At 35.9% G+C, this 22,573-nt stretch overlaps 1 protein-coding gene across 1 annotated transcript; it reads right to left on the bottom strand.

Annotated features, from left to right (window-relative positions):
- Positions 1 to 726: 726 nt before the first annotated feature.
- Positions 727 to 21,791, bottom strand: LOC306866241 (bone morphogenetic protein 1-like; the record flags this gene model as incomplete). Its single annotated transcript, XM_079411339.1, has 20 exons — positions 727 to 861; positions 974 to 1,224; positions 1,302 to 1,515; positions 1,629 to 1,756; positions 2,453 to 2,578; positions 2,885 to 3,065; positions 3,171 to 3,334; positions 5,726 to 5,851; positions 5,928 to 6,123; positions 9,481 to 9,626; positions 9,706 to 9,822; positions 10,032 to 10,134; positions 10,781 to 10,896; positions 11,305 to 11,429; positions 14,134 to 14,239; positions 14,411 to 14,589; positions 17,082 to 17,199; positions 17,480 to 17,629; positions 18,169 to 18,279; positions 21,662 to 21,791. 20 exons carry the CDS (start codon positions 21,789 to 21,791, stop codon positions 727 to 729), a joined length of 2,922 nt encoding a protein of 973 aa, XP_079267465.1.
- Between the last annotated feature and the right edge of the window lie 782 nt (positions 21,792 to 22,573).

The following is a 22,573-nucleotide window of genomic DNA, read 5'->3' on the forward strand; positions in this document are numbered from 1 at the left end:
TCAATCCTAGCTCGTTTTATACACAGTCAAAAGAACGATAAAATAAATGTCATCTCATATGTTTATTAGTCACATTAACATTTCTGTCTTGCAGCTCATTGCTTCAGGTGCACGATTTAATGTCATATAATTTAATTCTAGTAGTCTGAATAATCATGTACAACTCTCATGTAAGAAATAGTGCTAGAATTGCTTTTTACAAAAGATATAATCCTTGTAATTATCATTGAATGATATTTTATATATTTCCAAACTCAATTACCACCAACTAGATGTGTGGCAATAAAGAATTATGATTTGTGCATTTCATTATTTCATTTTATAATAAAAGAATCATCTAAAAGTCTTTTAGATTCTAGCCTTTGAGTAACTGAAGAGATCTCTAGGAGACAAAAGTGCATCAGGGACATGATGGGACAATCTAATTTATCATTCCTCCTTGACTTGCAGTCAACAAAGCTCTTCATACTGAAAATATCTATGTTCCATTTCCTATAGAGTTTTCAATGGATCCTTTGAAGTACGACAGGACAACTTATGTTGCCATATCCCTACATCAAGCTTGTCCTCCCAGCGTTTTGAAGGGGTTTGGTACCACTATGTCTTCTTTGCAGTCTGGAGGGGAGGGAACATGGGGCCTTGGGTGGCATCACTATCACAGGTGTGCAGGAAATATTAGAGGCCCCTGGCTGCTATGTTCTCCAGAGCTCTTATGTCATGAAGAACTCATTTACTAGTATGCAAGGTGTCCTGGAACTTGGTGCTTGTGTACCGAACATGGAAACCTTTCTTGTTGATGGTGTCATCTGAGTGAAATTTAATGACAATGGCATCACCAGCCGAGTAGATCTCCTCTGGTGGCTATAAATGATAAAATTATTGAGACATATAAATTGTTGTACTGTAAAATGTATAGACATTTTAAGCGTAATGATTGCTTATATTTAACAAAGATCTTAAATTCTTGCTTTACCCCAGACCCACAGTAACGTCCCAGCCTGGGCGCTTTGACATCAGCGCCATCAAACAGCTCCACGTAGTCATAGCTGCAGTCAGCTTCCTCCTCAGTCTCAAAGGTGTGGAAGATGAGCTCCACCCCGTAGCCCTTCTCCGCTGAGACCACCCACTGGCAGTCTGAAGCTCCGGGATAGTTGTTGTCACCAAACTGTGCGTGGGAATACAGATCCTTGGTCTTTATCTCTGCTTTCAGACTACCGCCACACTCTGAGAACAAGAGCGATTATCGTTAACTGAAATCAAACGTTCATTATGGAGAACCTCACGACCACACAAAAAAATACCTGCTGAATGAGAGGCCTTAAAACCCCTCTTCTGTACCGAGTTATCCGAGAAGAACCTCAGGAACATGCTATTGCCACTGGAAATAACAGGCGATGGCTTTTTACTCCCACAAAAGTGACCAAAACTGGTTGCTCTGCCATTTGGACCATCATATATCTCCAAGTGGTCATAAGCACACTCTTCATGAGCCTCCATGTCAATCTCCTCAAAAACCTGTGAATAGAGAGAATACAACTTGAGCTGGAATGGTTTTAACCATTCCTTTGATGAGCAGTGTATGCTCTATCTTTAACCACTCATTTTGTCTGGCTGAATGATGCAAATACCAGTTTAATGCGCTGGCCTGGGGTGGTGGATAGGGTCCATGTGCAGGCCTTCTTGCTGGGGTATTTATCTGGCCAGTTTGGACTTGTGATGATACCGGAAACACTGGTAATGGCCTGATCACAGCCCACTAAAAGCACGAATATAAGATATAAATGATTGTTGGGAATCCAGAATTAGGATTAGTGTAAAGACTAAGACATATTAAAAAAGATATTTTCTATATCTTGTGTTATTTTCATAATTCTAAATCTAAATAAAATACATATAAAATGTCTAAAATATTTCATGAGATTCATATGGATTCATTTTACAATGCCTTTATGACCTATTTGGGTCTTTTAGCCTTTTCTTTACCTGGACAATAGAGGGTCAACAGAGGGACAAAAACCTGTCAGATTTCATTCAACATATCTTCATTTGTGTTTTGAAGAGTAACCAAAGTTTTTATTGGTTTGGAATAGCATGAGGGTGAGCAAACAGCAGCATTTACTTATTTTTGGGAAAAATATACCTTTCAAATCCAGGTTTAAAGAGTTTACAGAAAGCAAAAAGAAGTGTTTTTGTGCACTCGGGGCAACCTTGGAGCAATAACGAAACTGCACTTTGCAATAAAAAAAACATTCACCTCTGTATCAGTATCTATGTGACTTCAAAAAGAATACAAGAATACTCTGAAGTATTTAATTTTGACATTTTGTGTTAAAATGCAAATGAATGGGTTCAAAAAACATCAATTGTTTTCTTACCTTCTAATCAATTTATTTCACACATGACAAATATTTTCCAATACCGGAATGATTGGTAATGTAATGTGAAGCCAAACCTTCTTTGCAGTCATGTCTATTGCTGTGCAACACAAAGCCGCTGCGACACTGACAGCTGTAGCTCCCAAACGTGTTCACACACTCATGCTGGCAACCTCCATTCTCCCTAGAACACTCATCCATGTCTACAAGAGGAAAAAGAGGAAGTACATTATTATTATATAGTCTGCTGATTGACAGTCAAACAGGAGTCTACAACATTCATGCACGCTATTAAAGGAACCTTGACAGACTTCCATTGTATGTGAAATTCTGTAAATGTGATTTTTGTTCACAGTTACAAGCTGAAGGACAGAATGACATTACTTTATGAACTTACTGTACTTGTATTGAATGCAGGATCAGAAAAAAAAAGTCAAGGCTGTCTGGCATGAATATTGTTCATTAGCTGATTATCGGCAAGTTGCAAAGGACATGAAGGTCATTCTCACCAGAGAAGAACTGAGCTTTGAAGCCTCTCTTGGACACGGTGTTGTCTGATTTGAACTCAACACGCATACTGTTGAGTTGAGACGTGATCGCCTCTGGTTTCTCTGTGCCACAGAATTTCCCATGAAGCTTTACATCTGTGGACAGGCCGCTGTGTACCTCAACGTAATCATATTTACAAACCTGCAAACAGATGGGCACATTGCATTGCCATTGTGGTCAAAAGATTAGTTGGTCTTGGCAACCTTGTTACAAGTCACACACAAGTCTCCAGCATAGTCAACTTACATCGTTCCCTTCGATCTCAAAAGCATCAAAAAGCAGAGTGATGCGGTACTGCACCGGGGCAATGAGCTGCCACACACAGTTCTTGTTGGGTGGGTATTCCTGTGGCCATCCTGGACTAGTGAAGGAGCCATTGAGTTTGGAGATGAATCCACCACAGGCAGCTGCTGGGATCAGACGGAGGAGCCATTATTATGCTGTTTTGACTGCCAAGCCAACAAGCAAAGAGACACATATAACAGAAATCTTCCAGCTTTCTGCAACTCAACTGTTAATCCTTACCACTGTAAAGACCTAAAGAAATCTAAATACAAGCATCAATGAGCCTATTCTTAAACATTTCAAGGCTTTAGGGTGCAAAGAGTTCATGTAATCCAAAAATGCTGCCCATTCTTAAACATAAAGAAAGAGCTGAAAACTTGCTTGGTTTAATGAATGCATAAGTAGCATCGAACCAAGATACCTTATAGAATTCTATATTTTACGAGTAAAGTGTCTTTGTTCTTATCTTTGACAAGAAAACCAATCTCATTAGAGAACTGAGAGAGTTTCTCTGATTGCTGTGTGTTGGTTTTCTTGTGAGATACTGAAGCACTGCTTCCTCCTATGATTATCGCACATGCACCATGAAAAAATTTATCTCTATATCCATCCATCCGTCCATCCATCCGTCCGTCCGTCTGTGTGTCTGTCTATCTGTCTGTCTGTCTGTCTATCTATATACATATATATATATATATATAAAATATTAATAAAAACTGTAATAATATCAGAGAAATACTGCAATTCAAAATCCTTTAACAAAGCCAACCAGCTGCAGTTGATTACTGTAATTTTAATGGCACTTTCTGTATATCTTGATATGTTTTTTTCTTGAACATAGTGTAAGTGGTGGCTCTTTGCCAGTGCAGAAGTCGCTTTGCCAATGTGTTGCAGGAGGAGGGTGCCAGGGTATTGCTATATGGTTGCTAAGGTGTTCTGAGTTTTTTGCGGTTACTAGGGTGTTCTAGGGTTACTAGGGTGTACTAGGGCAGTTAGGCTGCTTGATTACTTGCTCAAGTCAAAAGAGCCCTTCAGTAGTTCTCTATAAGATTCTGTTATCTAGATATAACTTGAGTCGCTCATTTAGTGTTAGTCAATGGGGTTTCATAGTCTGGCAGGCAAAAATAGCAAGTCTGCTAGAAAAGCAACAGGACATCTCTCCTCAGTCCTCATTAAGCCACATTTCTACCATTCGTGTCTGTAGCACACACTAAGGTGATTTTTACTGGAACATGATTAAGCTTTCACACTCTGGTTTTCCGGATCGGTTATTGGTATTAAAAGGCAACTTCAGGTCTGATGTCACCGTCTGGTCCTTTAAAACTTAAAAACCCATATGGAAATGTAATATATGACAGACATAAATTGCTCCACATCGAGAGTCATATTGCTATGTATTACCTATAAGGCAATATATAATTTTCCACACACATATATTTTTTGAATTTATGAAGATAAATTTGTTGATAAATTGATAATTTTATAACATAAAATCCATGTTAATAATAAAATAATGTCAATAATATGATTATTTTAGACCATATACAACCCTATATCAACAATATATATTTATATAGCCTGCAACTATATTAAAACAACTTTCCTGCAACTTTCCTTACACTGTCTGAATAAAGGCAAAAATGACAAAAAAAATCTTAAATAAATAAAAAAAATTCTTTATGTTTATATATGTCTTTGTAAAATAATAATAATACACAATATCAACATGCACTGACAGCATTTGGCTTATATGTATATTTGTATGGGCTAGATACATTGATAGGGATGGGTATCATTCAAAAATGTTCAATATTGATACCTTGACTCCGATACCGGTACGAAACGATACGTTTTTCAATACTAATTTTATGAAATTCGTTTTAACAAGATGACATTACACATTACCTCAAAAAAATTATTTTCTTAGGTTGTTGATGTTTTTACGGACTCAAAAACTCATCTCCTTAGCCACTGCATTTATTGGGGTTGCTTACGCCACATCTCTGGGGGTAACTAGCATAAACTAGTGTTTTTTTTCTTGATTCCTCACTAGAGTCAATGACCACCAGCACTTTATTGTGCATGCTTACTTTCTCACTGATGATGATTAAGGTTAAGATTCCTATATAAGCTCTATTCAGTATTATTGAGCAGCTTTGAGCAAATTACCCTCCTCCATCCCCAACTCCTCCTTTCGCCACAGTCAGGACTTGGCTTTCTGATATTCCTCATTGAATCAGACTCCTTTTATCTTGAATAATGTTGTTACACTTAAATATAATGATATTCTGCTTTGTTCTGTTCTGTTTACCCTAGGGGGGTTATAATTGCTGCTTTCCCTGCTCATTCATGACAGGCTGCATGAATGGGCAGGGAGTTTTTGCCCAGAATAGAACCATACCACCAAACCAAACTGTATGCTAAGTGTCAATCATTTTGACGATAGTGGTCCTGACAGAACTAGGGTTTCTGTGTTGTTTTAGTGCATTAGTTTACTTTAAAAGTGTTGGTATCACCTGCGCAGCTGCGGCGGTCTGCAGAAAGCTCGTATCCAGGGTCGCAGGCGCAGTGGTAGCTACCCAGGGTGTTAATGCAGCGCTGCTCACAGTGACCGTTATCAGGCCTAGAGCATTCGTCAATCTCTGAATTACAAACAAAACTCAAGGTCAGAAGGTCACAAAGGAGGCAAAGCAGTCTATATATTATTCTGAGTGTCACCTTTAAAGAAATTAGCTGCAAACCCAGCTTTGTTCACAGAACCGTCAGATACAAACTTCATCCACAGCTGGTTGGAGCTGCTCTTGATATCGTCTGGCTTTTCGTAGCCGCAGAAGTGGCCCAGTAGGGGGCTGTTCTCGGAATCGCCATCTCGCAGTTCCAGGTAGTCATACGCACAGTTGTCATGTTTCTCAATCTGAGTGTGAAAGCAGAGAAAAGGGTCATACTAGAAATGTTACTTGTGGCACCTCTCTGTCCGAACAATCAATAAGAAACCCAAGAATGCTTAACTGTCATTACTACTAATTAGCACTTGTGATGCTATGACAGCAAGCTGAAGCCACAATAAATCACAGGCATTTCATCAATATATCTGTTTTGCTCTGCAATGACTAAAATTTCATGACATTTCTCGATTCAATCCCTTTTTCTTCCCATCATTAAATGCTCTGTCTACAAATTCCTCTATAATAACAAGTGTAAAAAAAAGAAAACATGTGCTCAGTTATACTGAAAGTGATTGCAGTGTGCTTTAAACCTTAAAAGTATATATATTTTTAAAATGTACTTGCAGATAATATTAATGAAATGAAAAGTGTACTTACAAAGAGTACACTTTGATTGCTGTATTTCATAACTCACTTTTGAAACAATGTCATATTAAAAGTTTAAATTTTTAAATCATTGTTTTCATAATCTTTTAGCCATGCATAAATAAAGTACACTTAATATGATTTTGACTAACTTACTAAAGTACATGTAAAGTACCTGATTGATATTTGATATTACATTTAAAGTTAAAATATCATATACATTAAATTGCAACTTCATTATTACAAATTTGTCATTTAAATATTTTTAAAAGCAAAACAGAAATTGAGGTAGGAAGTACACTTTAACCATACAGTTTTATATTTAATTTCATAATTCCATTGTTTTTGAAATATGGTTAGAAAGTGTACTTTCTACCTCAATTTCTGTTAATAATTTCTTATGTCCTACTAAAAAAGCATTCTAAGGTTGAGGTGACTTCATTTAATATCAAGCTAAATTATAATAAATTTTGATTAATTGCAATTAACATGCAATTAGGTGTCCAAAAACAATATTGTTTGCACTTAAGTATATTCTTTTAAAGTATATAATTTCCAAGTGCTCTTTTAAAAAGTATGTACAGTGGAGATCAAAATAAGAGAACAATACTTGATTTTCTCTGAAATGTTGTAAATCTTCATCGCCCAAAATTTGAAGGAATATTAGCTGTAGGAATACCACTGTTTTACTAACATGTTTGACAAAAAAAAACAAGGCATTTCAACAAAAACCTTTATTTTGTGGAAAACACAGTGATCAAAATTAGAGAACACTGTGGCACGAAAGAATACAACTAAAATGTTGGAGGTTTACGTCTGTCAAAAATGAGTAGCAAGTGTGGCCTTGCTTTGAATGACTTCAGCACATCTGTGATCTTGGTCCACTCTTCTTCTAGTCTCTTCCATAGTAACTGTAGTGGGTTTTTTAGCCATAACTTTGTCAACAAGGAATTTCCAGAAATTTTCAATACGAGTTTAGATCAGGTCTCTGGGCCAGCCATTTCATTATTTCAGTGTTCTTAGCTTCAACAAACTGCTTTACCCGTATTGCAGTGTGACAGGGAGCATTGTCTTGCATGAAAATTGCAGGTTGATGCTTGTAGGGAGTGTACCGCATATTGCAGCCCACCATTTTATAATCTCGGTGAAAATTGGAGGAATGCTGCCAGTTAAATAGGATTTGTTATATAATTAAGGAAATTAGCACCAGGCGCCAGATTAACACCAATAACTTGGAAGTATCTGTAAGTGTACACTAATTTTGATCAGAGTTTTTTTTTCCCCAAATATCTCATTTAAGTTTTTTTATACTGTGCTTCAGAATACAATTAAATTATGAAATATTATTCAAATGCATCTGAAATAGGATTGCCATTCTACTCCTCTTAGGATAACTTCAAAGCAGTGACCTTAAAATTTAGTAAATCGTAGTCAAAGAAAAAATCTTGACCAGGGGTGCATCAGATACTCACAGAAAAAAAAGCTATGGGTGCTCCAGAACAAAATGTCAAAAAGGAAAAGTGCATCCTATTTCAAAATACAAAAAATACAAAAAAACACATCTAGGCACTCGCATAGTTAGCAAAGTAAAAAGCCTTTATTGTAAGACAGGGCTATATATTAAAAGACATCAATGCGTATCAGCTTAAGCAGGCCTTTGTCAGGGTGTACTCCCCATCCTGCTTAGGCTGATACGCATTGATGTCTTTTAATATATAGCCCTGTCTTACAATAAAGGCTTTTAGTTAGCTAATTATGCAAGTGCCTAGATGTGGATTTTTTTTATTTTTTTTATTTTGCAATAGGATACACTTTTCTTTTTTAGTAAGTTGTAGGTTGTTCTCTAATTTTGATCTCCACTGTACACTTCTTTTTTGGGAAAAGTGACAAAAAAGGCTCAAAAATGTAGCAGAAACTGCTTTTATATTATTAATTTCGAATTTGAATTTGATATACCTTTGGATAGATTTATGAGGGGGGGGGGGCAATGTAGCGATATACACAACCAGTCAAAAGTTTTTGGACAGTAAGATTTTTAATGTTTTTTATATAATTCTCTTTTGCTCATCAAGCCTGCATTTATTTGATCCAAAATAAAGGAAAAGCAGTAATATTGTGAAATATTTTTACTATTTAAAATAACTGCTTTCTATTTGAATATGTTTTAAAATAAAATTTATTCCTGTGATCAAAGCTGAATTTTCAGCATCATTAGTCCAGTCTTCAGTGTCACATAATCCCTCAGAAATCATTATAATATGCTGATTTGTTGTGCAAGAAACATTTATTAGTATTATTATCAATATTTAAAACAGTTGAGTAAATGTTTTTCAGGATTCTTTGATGAATAGAAAGATTCAAAGATCAGCATTTATCTGAAATAAAAAGTTTTTTTATCATTATAATGTGCTGTACCATTATGTACTATTATAATGTACCATTCAAAAGCTTGGCGTCAGTATTTAACTTATAATATATTTATTATTAAATTATGAAATGATAGAAATTAATACCTTTATTTAGAAAGGATACATTAAATTGATCAAAAGTTAATAAAGACATTTATAATGACACAAACGATTTCTATTTCAGATTTCTTTTCATCAAAGAAACCTGAAAAACATTCTACTCAGCTGTTTTCAACATAATAATAATAAATATGTTTTTGACAGCAAATCAGAAAATTAGAATGATTTCTGAAGGATCATGTGACTGAGTAATGATGCAGATCTATTTAACCCATTTATGTGAAATGGCAGTAAACAAGGTCATGCATTTTGCTTTATTAATTAAAAAGTTCAGTATTCTGTCAATTATATCAACAGTAGTCATGGAGACAAACATGTTGTACAAATGACAGCATTGTAATGTATAATTTTGTGCTCTCTCACACTGCTGTCTGAGGCTACTTATAGAACATCACATGACAATAACAAGAACACAAGACTTGTGCACCCTACCTCAAACGACTGGAAGACGAGGCCCACATGAAACCCCTGGGGTACGATGATCTTCCACGTGCACACTTTATTAGGACGATAATCATCAGGGTAATTGGGTGACTCGATCTGCCCACTGTCTCGTCTCACTTCACCTCCACAAATAGCTGAATCCATGGACAGGACATCACTTATTATTACAGGGGAACAGATGAGCCTCTCAGCTGGTGATCAGTGGATTTATACCTTCATAGACAGCAGAGAAGCCTTTCCCCACCCAATTACTGCTGCTGCTGAATTCAATCCACAGTCGACTGTCAGTGGACACGATGGCCTCAGGTAGCTGGTCTCCACAAAAACGGCCTGAAGCAAATGCAACAATCTGATCAAAGATCAGGCTCCACTTTCTTTCAGATTGTCACGGACAGGGTTGATGGAATATTCAGACATATTTGCATATTCTTTTTTTTTCAGTAATTAAAAAACAAGATAATTTTTTTACCAAAAAAAAAAAATTATAATAATTAAGGCATTTAAGACAAAGAAATGATAAATACAAGAAATACGAGAACCTTTCAAAGGTGCATTTCTCCAGTATCCATCACGGATCTCCACATGGTCGTACCAGCACAGGTGACTTCTGTACAGATCCATTGAAGTAAAATTAAGAATGATCTAACAAAGAGAATGAAACACAGACAAAAGGAAAGAGAAGTTAGAAGTCAAAAAAAGGTTACCTGCACTACTGTACTTAATGATTTTTAAATAAGTCTCTCACGCTCACCAAGGCTGCATTTATTTGATCAAAAATACAGTAAAAACAGAAATACAGATATTTAGTAATTTTCAAATTCAAATTTCAAATTCAAATTCAAATTTTATTTGTCACATACATATACATACGTAGTACGACATGTAGTGAAATGTATTGTACGACTGCCCAACAAATTGTCCAACAAAATTAAGAAAAAAAAAAAAAAAAAAAAAAAGAAAAAAAGAAATTTTCCTACTGTAAACATTTCAAAATTTAATTTTTGATTAGTAGCATTGCTAAGAACTTAATTTGGACAACTTTAAAGGTGATTTTCTCAGTATTTTGATTTTTTTTTGCACCCTCAGATTCCAGATTTTGAAATAGTTGTATCTCAGCCAAATATGTCCTAGCATAACAAACCATACATCAATGGAAAGCTTATTTATTCAGCTTTCAGATGATGTATAAATCTCAATTTCGAAAAACTGACCCTTATGCCTGGTTTTGTGGACCAGCGTCACATATATGTGTTTATGTATATCAGCTCATGGAATATGATTCTTCTACCTTCTCCCCAGGCGTGACCGATATCCTCCATATACAGTGAAGATATGCAGCATATCCATTAGGGAACCCAGGGGAGGAGAAGTTTCCAGTGCTGTCCTGAAGGCTCTCGCCACATCCTGTGCACAAACCAGAGTCGAAACCACATTGAGACAAACTCACAGATGCTTGACCTGGAAACCCGATCCTCTTATTGGAAAACAGTAGGAGTTTTCCAGATGCTAAGGTCAGTTTTAGGGATCACGCTTTTATTTTGAAGTGGGAAATCACCATCAGTCCAGCTGAGATTAAAGGAGATGACTGAAAAAACAAATGTTCTGTTACAAGGGATAATAATACAGCTGTTTCATTCTCCCACTTTAGGGTAATTAAACTGATGTGACAGTCGCAAATGCATCTATCAAAAACACTCTTTGGAACCAAGAGCAGAAGGAATTCTAAAAAGCTGGCTGCTTCTTCAAAAGGTTGTGCAGTGATGCAAGATTGGCTGCTACAGTACAAAGATGCCTGACGTAAGGACCACTTACTTGGACACTTATATAGTTTCCTAGCTTGAGCGATGTCCCCTTTGCTCAGTCTCGTCCGCTGCCCGATGAGAGGTCGGACTCCATCAACTTCATACTTTGGCAGCATGGTATCAAGATAGATGCCCCTATTTTTCACAGAAGCACAAAAGCAACAGCCCCCCAATTATTTGTGAGTGAATGCTCAAAAGCCTTTTTGAGGATCTCAGATATAATGTAGATACAGATATAAGGAGAATGCATCTGAAAAATGAATCATGTCATATACTGAGGCAGTGCTGACTCAATGAACATGTTATGAAACTAACAAGGGACTCAAAGTTTTTTCTTGGCTGATGGTTGGTTGATTCCTTGACACGGTGACTTCTAAGTATTTGAAGGTTTAATCCACAACTGTCTGAATGTCACTGCCTTCAAACAAATGCTGCACGAGCTTTTATTGCAACTACTAGAACTAAATTCTGAGACACTTTGCAATGACTTTTAACACCATATTACAAATTGTGAATTTGACATTATTTTACATGTATTAATTTATCAATTAAAACTTCTTCATGTGAAATATCTTGCTTTAAAAGTGTGCTATATTTCATTAAAATATTTAGTTTTTCATTTTTTTAATTGAATGCTGTGACAATCATATACTTTGAATTTGTAAGTGTTTCAGGTGTCCAAATATATTTTGGGGCCACTGTACATGATTATTACATCACAGATTCATATTTGTAAGTTTTTTATGTTTTTGAAAGGCTGCATTTATTTGATAAAAACAATAAAGAATAGTAAGATAAAACACTAAAGAATAGTAGAACTATGCAGTATTATTATGAAATATTATAAATGTTTACTAGTTTAATATTTTAAAAAGTCATTTATTCTTGTGACGTCTTGAGTATAGTCTTATTTTAGTAAAATTGATGTCCTATTAGTTTTTTTGTTTATATTTTGAATGATTCTAATACAGTTTTTATTCATTGTATTTTTTTTTTTATGTAGTTAAGCTAGTTTTAGTTAGACTTGAAAATGTTGCTTTGACAACTAGCTGAAATATTATTTTTAAATATTTATTTTGATTCAAGTTTCAAAAATGATTTATGGTTTTAGTTTTAGTTAACATGATATGTGTCCAAATACATTTTGGGGCCACTGTGCATAATAATGACACCAGAGATCCAGCTTGCACCACTCAAATATGAATCACATTTGAGTGGCACTTGTCCACTACATATAGTCTCTGCTGCTCTGAGGACAGAATGATTGCTCTTTTCTCTCGTCCAGTTCCCATGACGACAGCACCCTGAATGGCCAGCATGTGGACGCAGAGCGGTCAGAGTGGAGTTTAAAGCATTGCCTCGCTGGACTGCGACTCCCTGGAGCCCACCCTGCATGCCAGAGAACAACGGCACTCCAGCCCTGCAATTGTCCAGGACAAAAAAGCCTGGAAGAGCTCTATTTGTTTTGGCCTAATTCCAGGATCCCCCAACTGCAAAATTCTGGAGGTAAAACCGCACAATGTGAATATTCCTGGTTTAGAAGCCAGAAGGAGAGGGGCCACTTTGCAAAACACTAAAATTAACAATCGCAGAGCAACCATGCCAGCTTCCCACAAACCACTGCGCTACTAATTGATGTGAAGTTTTTCTCAGACTCTGACTACGGCTGTTAGAAAATATAGAATACATTAACCACAGGCATTTTGATCAATTTCCACACACTCAGAAAAAAGGGTAACAAAGCTGTCAATGTTGCGCTACCCTAAGGTACAAAAGTGAAAAGGTACCTCTTTGTACCTTATATACCCCTAAATGGTACCTTAAAGTACTTCATATTAGTACTTCAAAAGTAACCTTTTGACCTCAATTGTGTACCTTTTTTCTGACTGTGCATAACATCAAGGAATTTTTTTAATAATTTTAAACCAAACTGGTTTGCTCATGTATATTTTCTTAATACGTTTGAGTTATTAAAAATATATACTGCATTATATACTGCATATTGTTTTCAAACGAAATTCAAAACAATACAGAACAGTAACAAACAATAAAATTAAATTAAATTAAATGTCATGGCCATGGGAACGCTGACTGTAGTAGGACAGAGTAATGTGACTTTTTACAGAAGCTGATCACAACATCCTGAATTCTTTCTGGTGTAGACTACATCAGCATTATCCTCACTGTTTCCAAACTGTTTGCGAGTTTTCAGCACAGTCAATTCAGAGCAGCATTGTGAGACCCAAAAGAACTGACCAAAGCACACTCTACCTAAAAGCCTATCTGCACTTCAGCCTTGGCTCCCTGTCTGAATTCCTTCCTGCTTGTCCTAAACAACGGGCCCCCTCAAAGCAGCTGGCTGGATCTCCATCCTCAAGCCACTAACAACAGGTTAGTCAGCATTCTGTGAGAGCGCCAAGTCCTCAAGTCCTGCTCTGTCCCATCAGCTCAACGCTTGTCTTAAAAACAAGACAATAACACGTGCAATAATGTGTCTGTCTTTTATAATTAGTGTAGAAATTTGTATTTTTATAATTTAATACATCAGAGAATAAATAATGGTTGATTTTTTTTAGTCAACATACAGAGTATAATTAAAGTGTCAACGGGAGGCTGCAAAATCAGATTGAAGTGGTATTTAGCAGAAATTGTATTCATTTATACAAATGTAAGTTATATAGTGTTGTCATTTCTTTATAATTATTTGAGATACATATATTAGCAATTTCTGAGTAAAAATGGTTTCTACACCAACTGTATGTTATATATTATCCAAGTATCTCTAAAATAACAGAAGCTACTTGTGTACAAGTTACATTAAAGTCTTATGAATCCAAACCTGGAAAAAGTGTTTCTGGCGTAATGCATGATGCTTTCAAAGTCGTAAACCTCTCCAAGCGAATCTACATCATCTGGCTCCATCTTAATGAAATTATACTCCTGACCTGTAAAGTGCAACATAGGCTTCATCACACTTCTACTGAATCTCACTGAATCTCCTGGGTTTGAGATATAATACAATGCATACAAGTTATAATTATGGCAACTATAGGCATATACAGGAGCATTAGAAGTCATTCTACAGTTGTTTGTAGTAGAGGTTTAGATTACTGTACCTGGCTGGATGTTTTCTCTAAATATATCAACATGCTCATCCCGGTCGGGTCGTGTGTGCTCGTGCCAGAATCCAATGACATGCCCGAGTTCATGCACCACGATGCCAAACTTGTCACAGTTCTTCCCGATAGATATAGCCTGGGGCCCTCCACCTCTCCGCCCGACAAATGAGCAGCACCTTTTTTTTAAACAAAGCCAGGAGTTAGAAAACACTTCTGGACCTATTTTGCAGGCACATTTTGTAAACAGATGGTGAAATTAATGTTTGGTTTGTATTTGTATAGTTGCTTTCTTCACTGTTGCAGAAACAACATTAAACAAGTTTTTGTATGCAAGAATTTTAAGTTAGGTAAGTTTAATATCATCTGAGTGGTTAGAGGTCAGTAACATTGTCCTTTTCATTTTTTTTTTATTTTTATTGATACTCTTATTGAGCAAAACACATTCAAATGATTAAAAAAAAGTGACAGAAAAGACATTTACTGTTAAAAAATATTTATATTTCAAATGAATGCTGTTCTTTTGAACTTTCTGTTCTTTAAACAATCCTGAAACATTCATCACAGTTTCCACACAAATATTTAGCAGCACAACCGTTTTCAACATTGATGATAGTATGTTCCTTGAGCAAATCAGCATATTAGAATGATTTCTGAAGGATCATGTGACATAGAAGACTGAAATATTGACTGCTGAAATTCAGCTTTGCTCTGACAGGAATAAAATATTTTTCAAAATATTTTACAATAGAAAACATGTATGTGAAATTGTAATATTTTTTTCACAGTATTATTTTTACTGTATTTTTGATCAAATAAATATGGAAGCCCATTTCCACCACGTAAAAAAAAATATATACATTAAAATCACTAAATTATGACATACTTAAGTAATAAATACGAGATAAAAAGAAATTATGACTTAAAAAGTCCAAATTAGAAGATAAAAAGTCGAAATTAGGACTTAAATCATTTACAGTATGAGATTTACCCCCAGTTTCACAGACAGGACTTAAGCCTGGTCCTAGACTAAAATCTTAGCTGTTTCAGCTGAAAGAAACTTGCACTGACTGATCTTAAAAATATATCAGTGCCTTTGTTTTGTCTCAAGATGAACACCAGTAATGTTTTTTTCGAAGCATGTTAATAAAAATTACTTAAATGTCCTAATTGAACTATGGCCTAATCCTGGCTTAGTCTAAGCCCTGTCTGTGAAACTAGGCCATAAAGTCGAAATTATGACTTAAAAAGTCAAAATTAGGAGATAAAAAGTGACTTTACAAAATTATTACAAATCGAAATTTGCTTGATGACTTTAATAATAAAAGCATATACCATTTACAGACAAGCAGAATATACCCCAGAATATGAATGCATCGCGTTGCGTTGCACGCTAAGCATTCTTGGGATATAGCGTGGCTTAATGGAAGAAGACAGTGAAATGAATGAAAAAGACCAAATAGTAGAAAACATTCTATATGTCTGGGGAAGCATGACAACCATCAAGTTCATCCTTCATCATTCAGCCTTTTGATTTATCAAAGTTCAGAAAAGATTAGCTCAATTCAAAGGAGACCCACCATGAGCTGAATGCAGCAAATTCTATGGTCATTCAGACCTTGAGATCAGGATCTGCCTCTGCTGAGAAAATAAGGATTTGTGCTGACTGAATCTAAGCGTGGATGTTTTTGTGTGATTTGGGAACTGTTGTGTAATGACGTGGCTTCAGCAAGGCCCATCTTTTTACTTACAGCCACACATACACTCACATTCAATCATTCAAACTAGGAGGTAAATTATTTGATAAAAACAAATTCCATTAAATATTATACTAGAAACCTACAAGAAAGCCAAGTTGGAATGGTGCTTACATGCAAAATGAGCTGTGGATGGTTGCCAGGTTGTTGCTATGTGGTTGCTAAGATGTTCTGAGTGGTTGTTAGGTGCTCAAATGAATGAAAAATACATTCAATTGATCAAGATTAACAGGAAAGAGATTTATAATATGAAAGATTGACACAGACGATTTCTATTTCTAATAAATGCTGTTTTTAAGCCACTTTTCCAGCAAATCAGCATATTAAAAGTGAGTGAAGACAGGAGTAATGGTGCTGAAAATTAATCTTAATCACAGGAATAAATTACAAATTAAAATAAATTCAAATAGAAAATATTGAAAAAAAAAAATGTTTTAATTGCAATAATGTTTCACAAAATTACTGTACAACTGAATAATGTTAACCAATAGTCTAAACCCTAAACACTGATTTCACAATTTCACATTATTAGTGCCTAGTCAAGTCTCATTGAATACCCTGTAAAATGTGTTGTAAATGGCAATTCACAGTGACTTAAAAGGTGCAATAAAATCAGAAAGAGCACCCTCAGAAAAAAAAGACCATCACCCAGAAAAAGACACAAAGCACACCGTAGCACTCTCTACAGGGAGCCAGATTTGCTCTAGAGGAAAACCTGTTTCTGCAGTCCATGCCTATAGTAAGCCAAATAAAGAAAACTGCTGAAAAGATTGGAGCTTTTGAATGCTGGCAGGGAGGTGCGTTTCTGTGCATCACGGACTGAGGGAGGAACTGGAATAATCAATATGTGTGGAGGGACATTATTGGTGAGCAACAGATGTCTCTCCCCAGAGACAGGCAGGACATAAACTTACCCACATGGCCGGATAGTAAAGACGATGTAGCTCTCTTCTGTGCTTCTTTCAATGAATGTCACACAAGTGTGTTTCTCCCAGTGACGCATGGCCTGCTTGAAAATGGCTCGCTGGCTACCTACAGGGTTTAGTTTATATCAGTAAAAAACTAAGGTCATCTATAGATAACACTGAGTTGGAGCACCAGCTTCAAATTCCAAAGGATATTACTATTTTAAGAAAACAATTAAAAAAAATAGTTTCAGAAAAAAATCAGGTTTTGTGTGCAGTTGAAAAATTGCAATACACTGGAATATTAGGAGAGCATGCAAAAAAAAATAATAATTAATTAAATTTAAAAAATAAATTAATTTAAAAACAATAAAATAAATAAAATAAAAAGTTATATGCAGACTTACCGCTGAAGTTGCTACTAATAACATAGGGTATTATGCCATCCGACCAAACTCTCTCAGGTCTGGCTGTGGCTGCTCTCCGTCTGCGTAGAAGGCTTTGAACAGCCAAAACTGGGTCGTCCTTTGCATTGCCATTACCTGAGGATCTGTTTGCTAGGGCGAAGACAATACTTCAGACAAAATGTATTTGTCTACAAATTACATGACATAAATTACATAATATAACCTGATTATTTTTGGATTACTTTTAGATTACTTTTCAAGTAACTCATCACATAGAACAGGATTATTTTGCACCATATTCATCAAAAAATTAAAAAAGAAAGAAAATCTATTCCATTCTTTGTTTTAAACAACATGAAGTAAATTCAACTAAATTCTGTATTAAACATTACATTACTGGGGTTTGTGAAGGAACTGCAGGGAGTTTGTGAGTTGATAAAAAGCTAATAACTAAATGAATAATAACATGGCAAATTACTAAATTAAAAACAAATTACAAACAACTAAAAATAAAACACTTTATTTGTGTACCTGAATTGCATCTGAGAAGCGTGAACATGCTAATATGCTATTAAGTATTCATTTAAAACTATATAATTACACAATACAGATTACATGTAATCAGTTACAACGTAGCACTGAATATGATTGCATGGTAGCAGCAGTGTGTGTTTTGCAACCATTCTCACCTGAATCAGGCATAGAGAAGTTAGAAGAGTCATTCTTCTTGGCGTCCATATAGTTGGCTTTAAGGAAGCGCAAGTCCTCCTCATCTAAGGCTATGTCGCCCAGAAAAGCAGCTAAAACAGAGAGTGAGAACACATCCCCAGATGAACTTCTCAAGCATCATGCAACCCTCTGCAACTGACGAAGGAAACACCTTACCATAATAAGAAGCATTCAGCCCAGCTTAATGCAGCTGTGCACAGGTCCCCAGAAACTAAATCTGGGGTCATAAGGTTAAAGTCAAAGTAGCTCTCTGAAGTCACAGCTGCAACTTGTATGCCAGTCTCAACTCTGACTTTTAATGGACTCACTCCCATACAGGCTAGTCAGGATTCAGGGAAATGGTGCAAAGAAACCACAGACCAGCAACAAAATCCAGAAAAAGTGACTTTCCTCTGTCCACCTTATTTTTCTCGGTGCTTTTCAACTGTAAATGCACAACGATTATTCTGTGTGCTACTTTATCTAATAACTTATTAGCTGTTCTTAAGCACCTATTAACTATTGTCTTTCAGCAAACAATTTCTGTTTTCCAGGAATTTACAGAGCTGTAAGTGCACGGATGGTCACTCTGCACTGACCAAAAGTGCAATTTTCTCAAGGGCACTATAATAGAGCAAATTTGTTCTAGCAACTCTACCGTGCCTTGAAAATTCCGCTTTGTGATCAAACCTGCAACTTCTGGGTCTTGTTTATTTAGTCTTCAATCCTTACATTTGCTAGAACTTTAATCTGTAAGTCATGGCCATCTTCGAACCAAAGTATCTTTCTGTATCTTAAAAAAAATTCCATGAGTGAAGGGAGAAGTGAAGACTTTGACAACTAAAAATAACTGATGATTAAGTAAACAACCCATTCTTGCAAATATGAACGTCTTTAAAGATGGAAAAGATGGAAAAGTGATAACATTAAAGCAGAAAAAAGAAATCTAAAGAACACTAAGATGTCGCTCAGTGAAAGCTTAAAGCTTTCTCATACAATTTATTTATAACAAGTGCAATGCAAATGTAAAAGGTTATATGTATAAGTGAAACACAAGAACCATGTTAGCAGGGACAGCATTTTGCAACAGATTAATAAATCATTATTTCTGTGTCAAAAGCACCCACATCATTTTCTTTCCTGTTTGAATGTACCTCTTACTGACAGGAAGTGAAAACTGGGTATAGTAAAGGACTAATAAAATGAATAAATAATATATTTAAAAAAGCACAGAACATTATACAAAACATGGCTATGAGTCATCTGTAACGTTGTTTTCTCATGAAATATATTATTTTCAACCTTTTTTAATGGTAGATTCAGAGAGCTAATAAAAACTAAAAAGTAATAAATCCTTGTTTTGATATCACAAGGTCTTTCATTTCAACTAATTTTTTTTTCATCCTTTAAATTCTGTAAAGGCGTTATAAATTTGCTTGAGCGGCTGTGAACATTCATCATGTTTTGTGACATAGCAGCAGAATTCATTGTACTCTGTGGCAGCAGGGAACACTTTAGCCTGGCAGGACATCTTATTAAGCCTGAAACATTTGCTAAACAAACCCAACACACAATGTGAGCATGTTTCACCTCCCTTGAGGTTTTCATCCAAAGCTGTCAAATCTATGAACATGCATATAAAAAAATACACCCACAAATAAAGAAACAAGTCACAGCCAACCAATTTTGAGGAGATGTAGCTCCCAATTAAAGGTTAAATTTAAACCTACACTCTAAACTCCTTGACAAATAACTGGCCATGTGTCACTATTAACATCTTCTCTGCTGTTCTGCTCAAAACTCATAGTGTATATATCCACAAAAGCCATCAAAACTTCAACCAAATTGACATGACAGTCAATACATTGACAGAAGATCTCAGGTAGAGCTCACAATCTGTTCCTTACAGCCATATAATAGAAGGTTAATAAGAATAAAATCAATCAGAAATCAAATATTTAAATAAACAGCAAAGGTTAAACAAGCATTTATTTTCAGCAACGGGTTTAATATGCTATTTAAAGTATAATTGCATTTTCTAATGTATTCTAGGCAGGGTTCACTTCTGTTAAGGCCACACTGTAGAGCTAACCTTTTACCCTCACCTTATTCACAATCCAAACAATTTAATTTCTGAAAGCTACTGCAAAAGGGACGCAAGCAAAGGCCTTCAGATTAAAAATCTGCTGTTCTTTTTGTGCCATCTAGTCATCTTACCGACAAACCAACTTCAGTGGCAGCAACAACACAGTAGTCGCTCCTCTTCCAATTTCGCAATTCAACACTTCTCTTTGTTAGCAACAAATTAACTGTCTCAGTTTAATAGTCTTTGGGCCAAACCAAATTCTTGACAGGTTTCAGTAGCCTGAAGTCCACTTCATGCTGTGACAGTAATGAACAATCATCTGAAATGCTGGGCAGCCCTGTCAGAAACATAATAACTAATATATGACTTATTTAAATGTAAATTCAAATCCCTCTCGAATTATTATTATTATTTTTTTTTTTAATTGTGCTTCTGTGATTTGACTGATTACATTCTGAGCTTTTTTACATATTTCTTGGTGAGCACTCAGAATCAATTTAATATTATAATGAGTTAATGTTAGCAGGTGGAAATCACAATAGCCTATGCTTGGCCACCGGCTCAATGACGTTGCCTCTAAAACAAGTGAACAATGTGCTAAAGTAAAGCCATAATCACGAATTTGCAAGAAATTAAGAAAATATAACACAAATTAGTAGGCTAATTATGATTATTTTTTGTGAAAGCATTAAAAAAAATAAATTTGCAGGGAGCTGTTTGACCATGGTGACACATAAACAATACAACATCTATTAAATTCAGTTAATATAGCCAGATGACATTTAATTGGCTGTCTATTCAGTTGCGAGCTGTCCATTGCTGTAACAAAATGTTGCCCTCTGAAAAGTTCTTCTACAGGCCATCAAATCTTGCTCAGGCAACTCAAGCGTTTGTAAAGCACATTTTGTGCTGTAAATTAGGTAACATGTTAGTTCTACATGCTCTGCCCGAGGATGCTGATTTCTGAGTTGGGATAGGGGGAGGTGCCGAACCACCAGGATCCCTTTCACTTGTCCCAGATCTCATGCTGTCATGCAGTACACAGCTTAACAAAACAAAGCAACACAAACAACATTGCACAACAACACACAACAAAATAACACAAAGAAACGTAGGAGTAAACAAAATAATATGTTAACCAAAACTAAAAATAAAACAAATTAACACAAAACCACAAAATAAAACTTAAGTCAAAACATTATAGACTTTGACCAAAACAAAACAACTTTAATCGAAACAAAGCAAAGCATCATAAATTTGAACCAAAACACAGCTCATTAATAACTAAAATAAAACAATACAACATTAAACAAATCAAAATAACATCAGCAACAAAACTAAACAAACTCTTGATTTATAAAGTTTACAAACACTGTGTATAATATTACCAGCTTTGCATGGGTCCTTGTAGTCAACTTCATCTCCAAGACCTGTGTGATAGTTTGAATCCACTTTCAATGCGATCGTTAATAAAAGCCGAAGAATGAACATAAGCAAACATGTCCACGGGGAATTCATGACGGGAATGAGTGCGGATGTATGTGAACCTGGAGCCGGCGGAGAGCTGCGGTGGGAGTTTGGAAGGACTTGGGGAAATGGGAGCTCCCGGGAAGGCGGGTTTAGAGAAGCGAGGCTTTGCTCTATTCAGTGTCTTTATTCTAGTGCAGTGATTCGCTCACATACCCGGGACTCGGGCCAGCATCAAGCTTACAAACATCACAGATCGGAGGTCGGTGGACCTAATAAGCGTCCTGAGCCCATCTGTGGGGGAGAATGCGAACGCACAAGCTCGTGCGTGAGCAGCAGCAGAAATGCTGTTGTATCTAAAATAAAAATGATATTAATTTTATTGCACATATGGCACTACCATAATGGTAGCAATATCTTATATTTCGTTGGAATAGCCTAATCATAAATATCCCTAATAGCTGACAGATATCAAATGCCTCCTGAGGAATCAAACCTGTCGCTATAACAGCCCTAACAGCAAACAATCAAAAAAATCATTTTGCGCTAGTATCTGTAAACAGGCTTATTCGCGCTGCGCAGACCGGTCGGCGTATGAAAATCAAAGTACCGCGAAAGCAATTCAAAAGCATAAAGAGTCTGCTCTCCAATCACTCCAGCGGTACTTTGATGTCATACGCCGATCGGTCTGCTCAGCGATGCATCTTGAACAAGCAGAGGGCGACCCACGCTTTTTAACCAATCAGAAACGTTTTGCGCTAAAAAGATTCTTAGCCAATCAAAATACTCTGTTTATATCAATGAATATTCCATATTGATTTTTTTTTAAATAG

Source organism: Barbus barbus (assembly GCF_936440315.1).
Source record: "Barbus barbus genome assembly, chromosome: 47".
Classification (NCBI taxonomy): domain Eukaryota; kingdom Metazoa; phylum Chordata; class Actinopteri; order Cypriniformes; family Cyprinidae; genus Barbus; species Barbus barbus.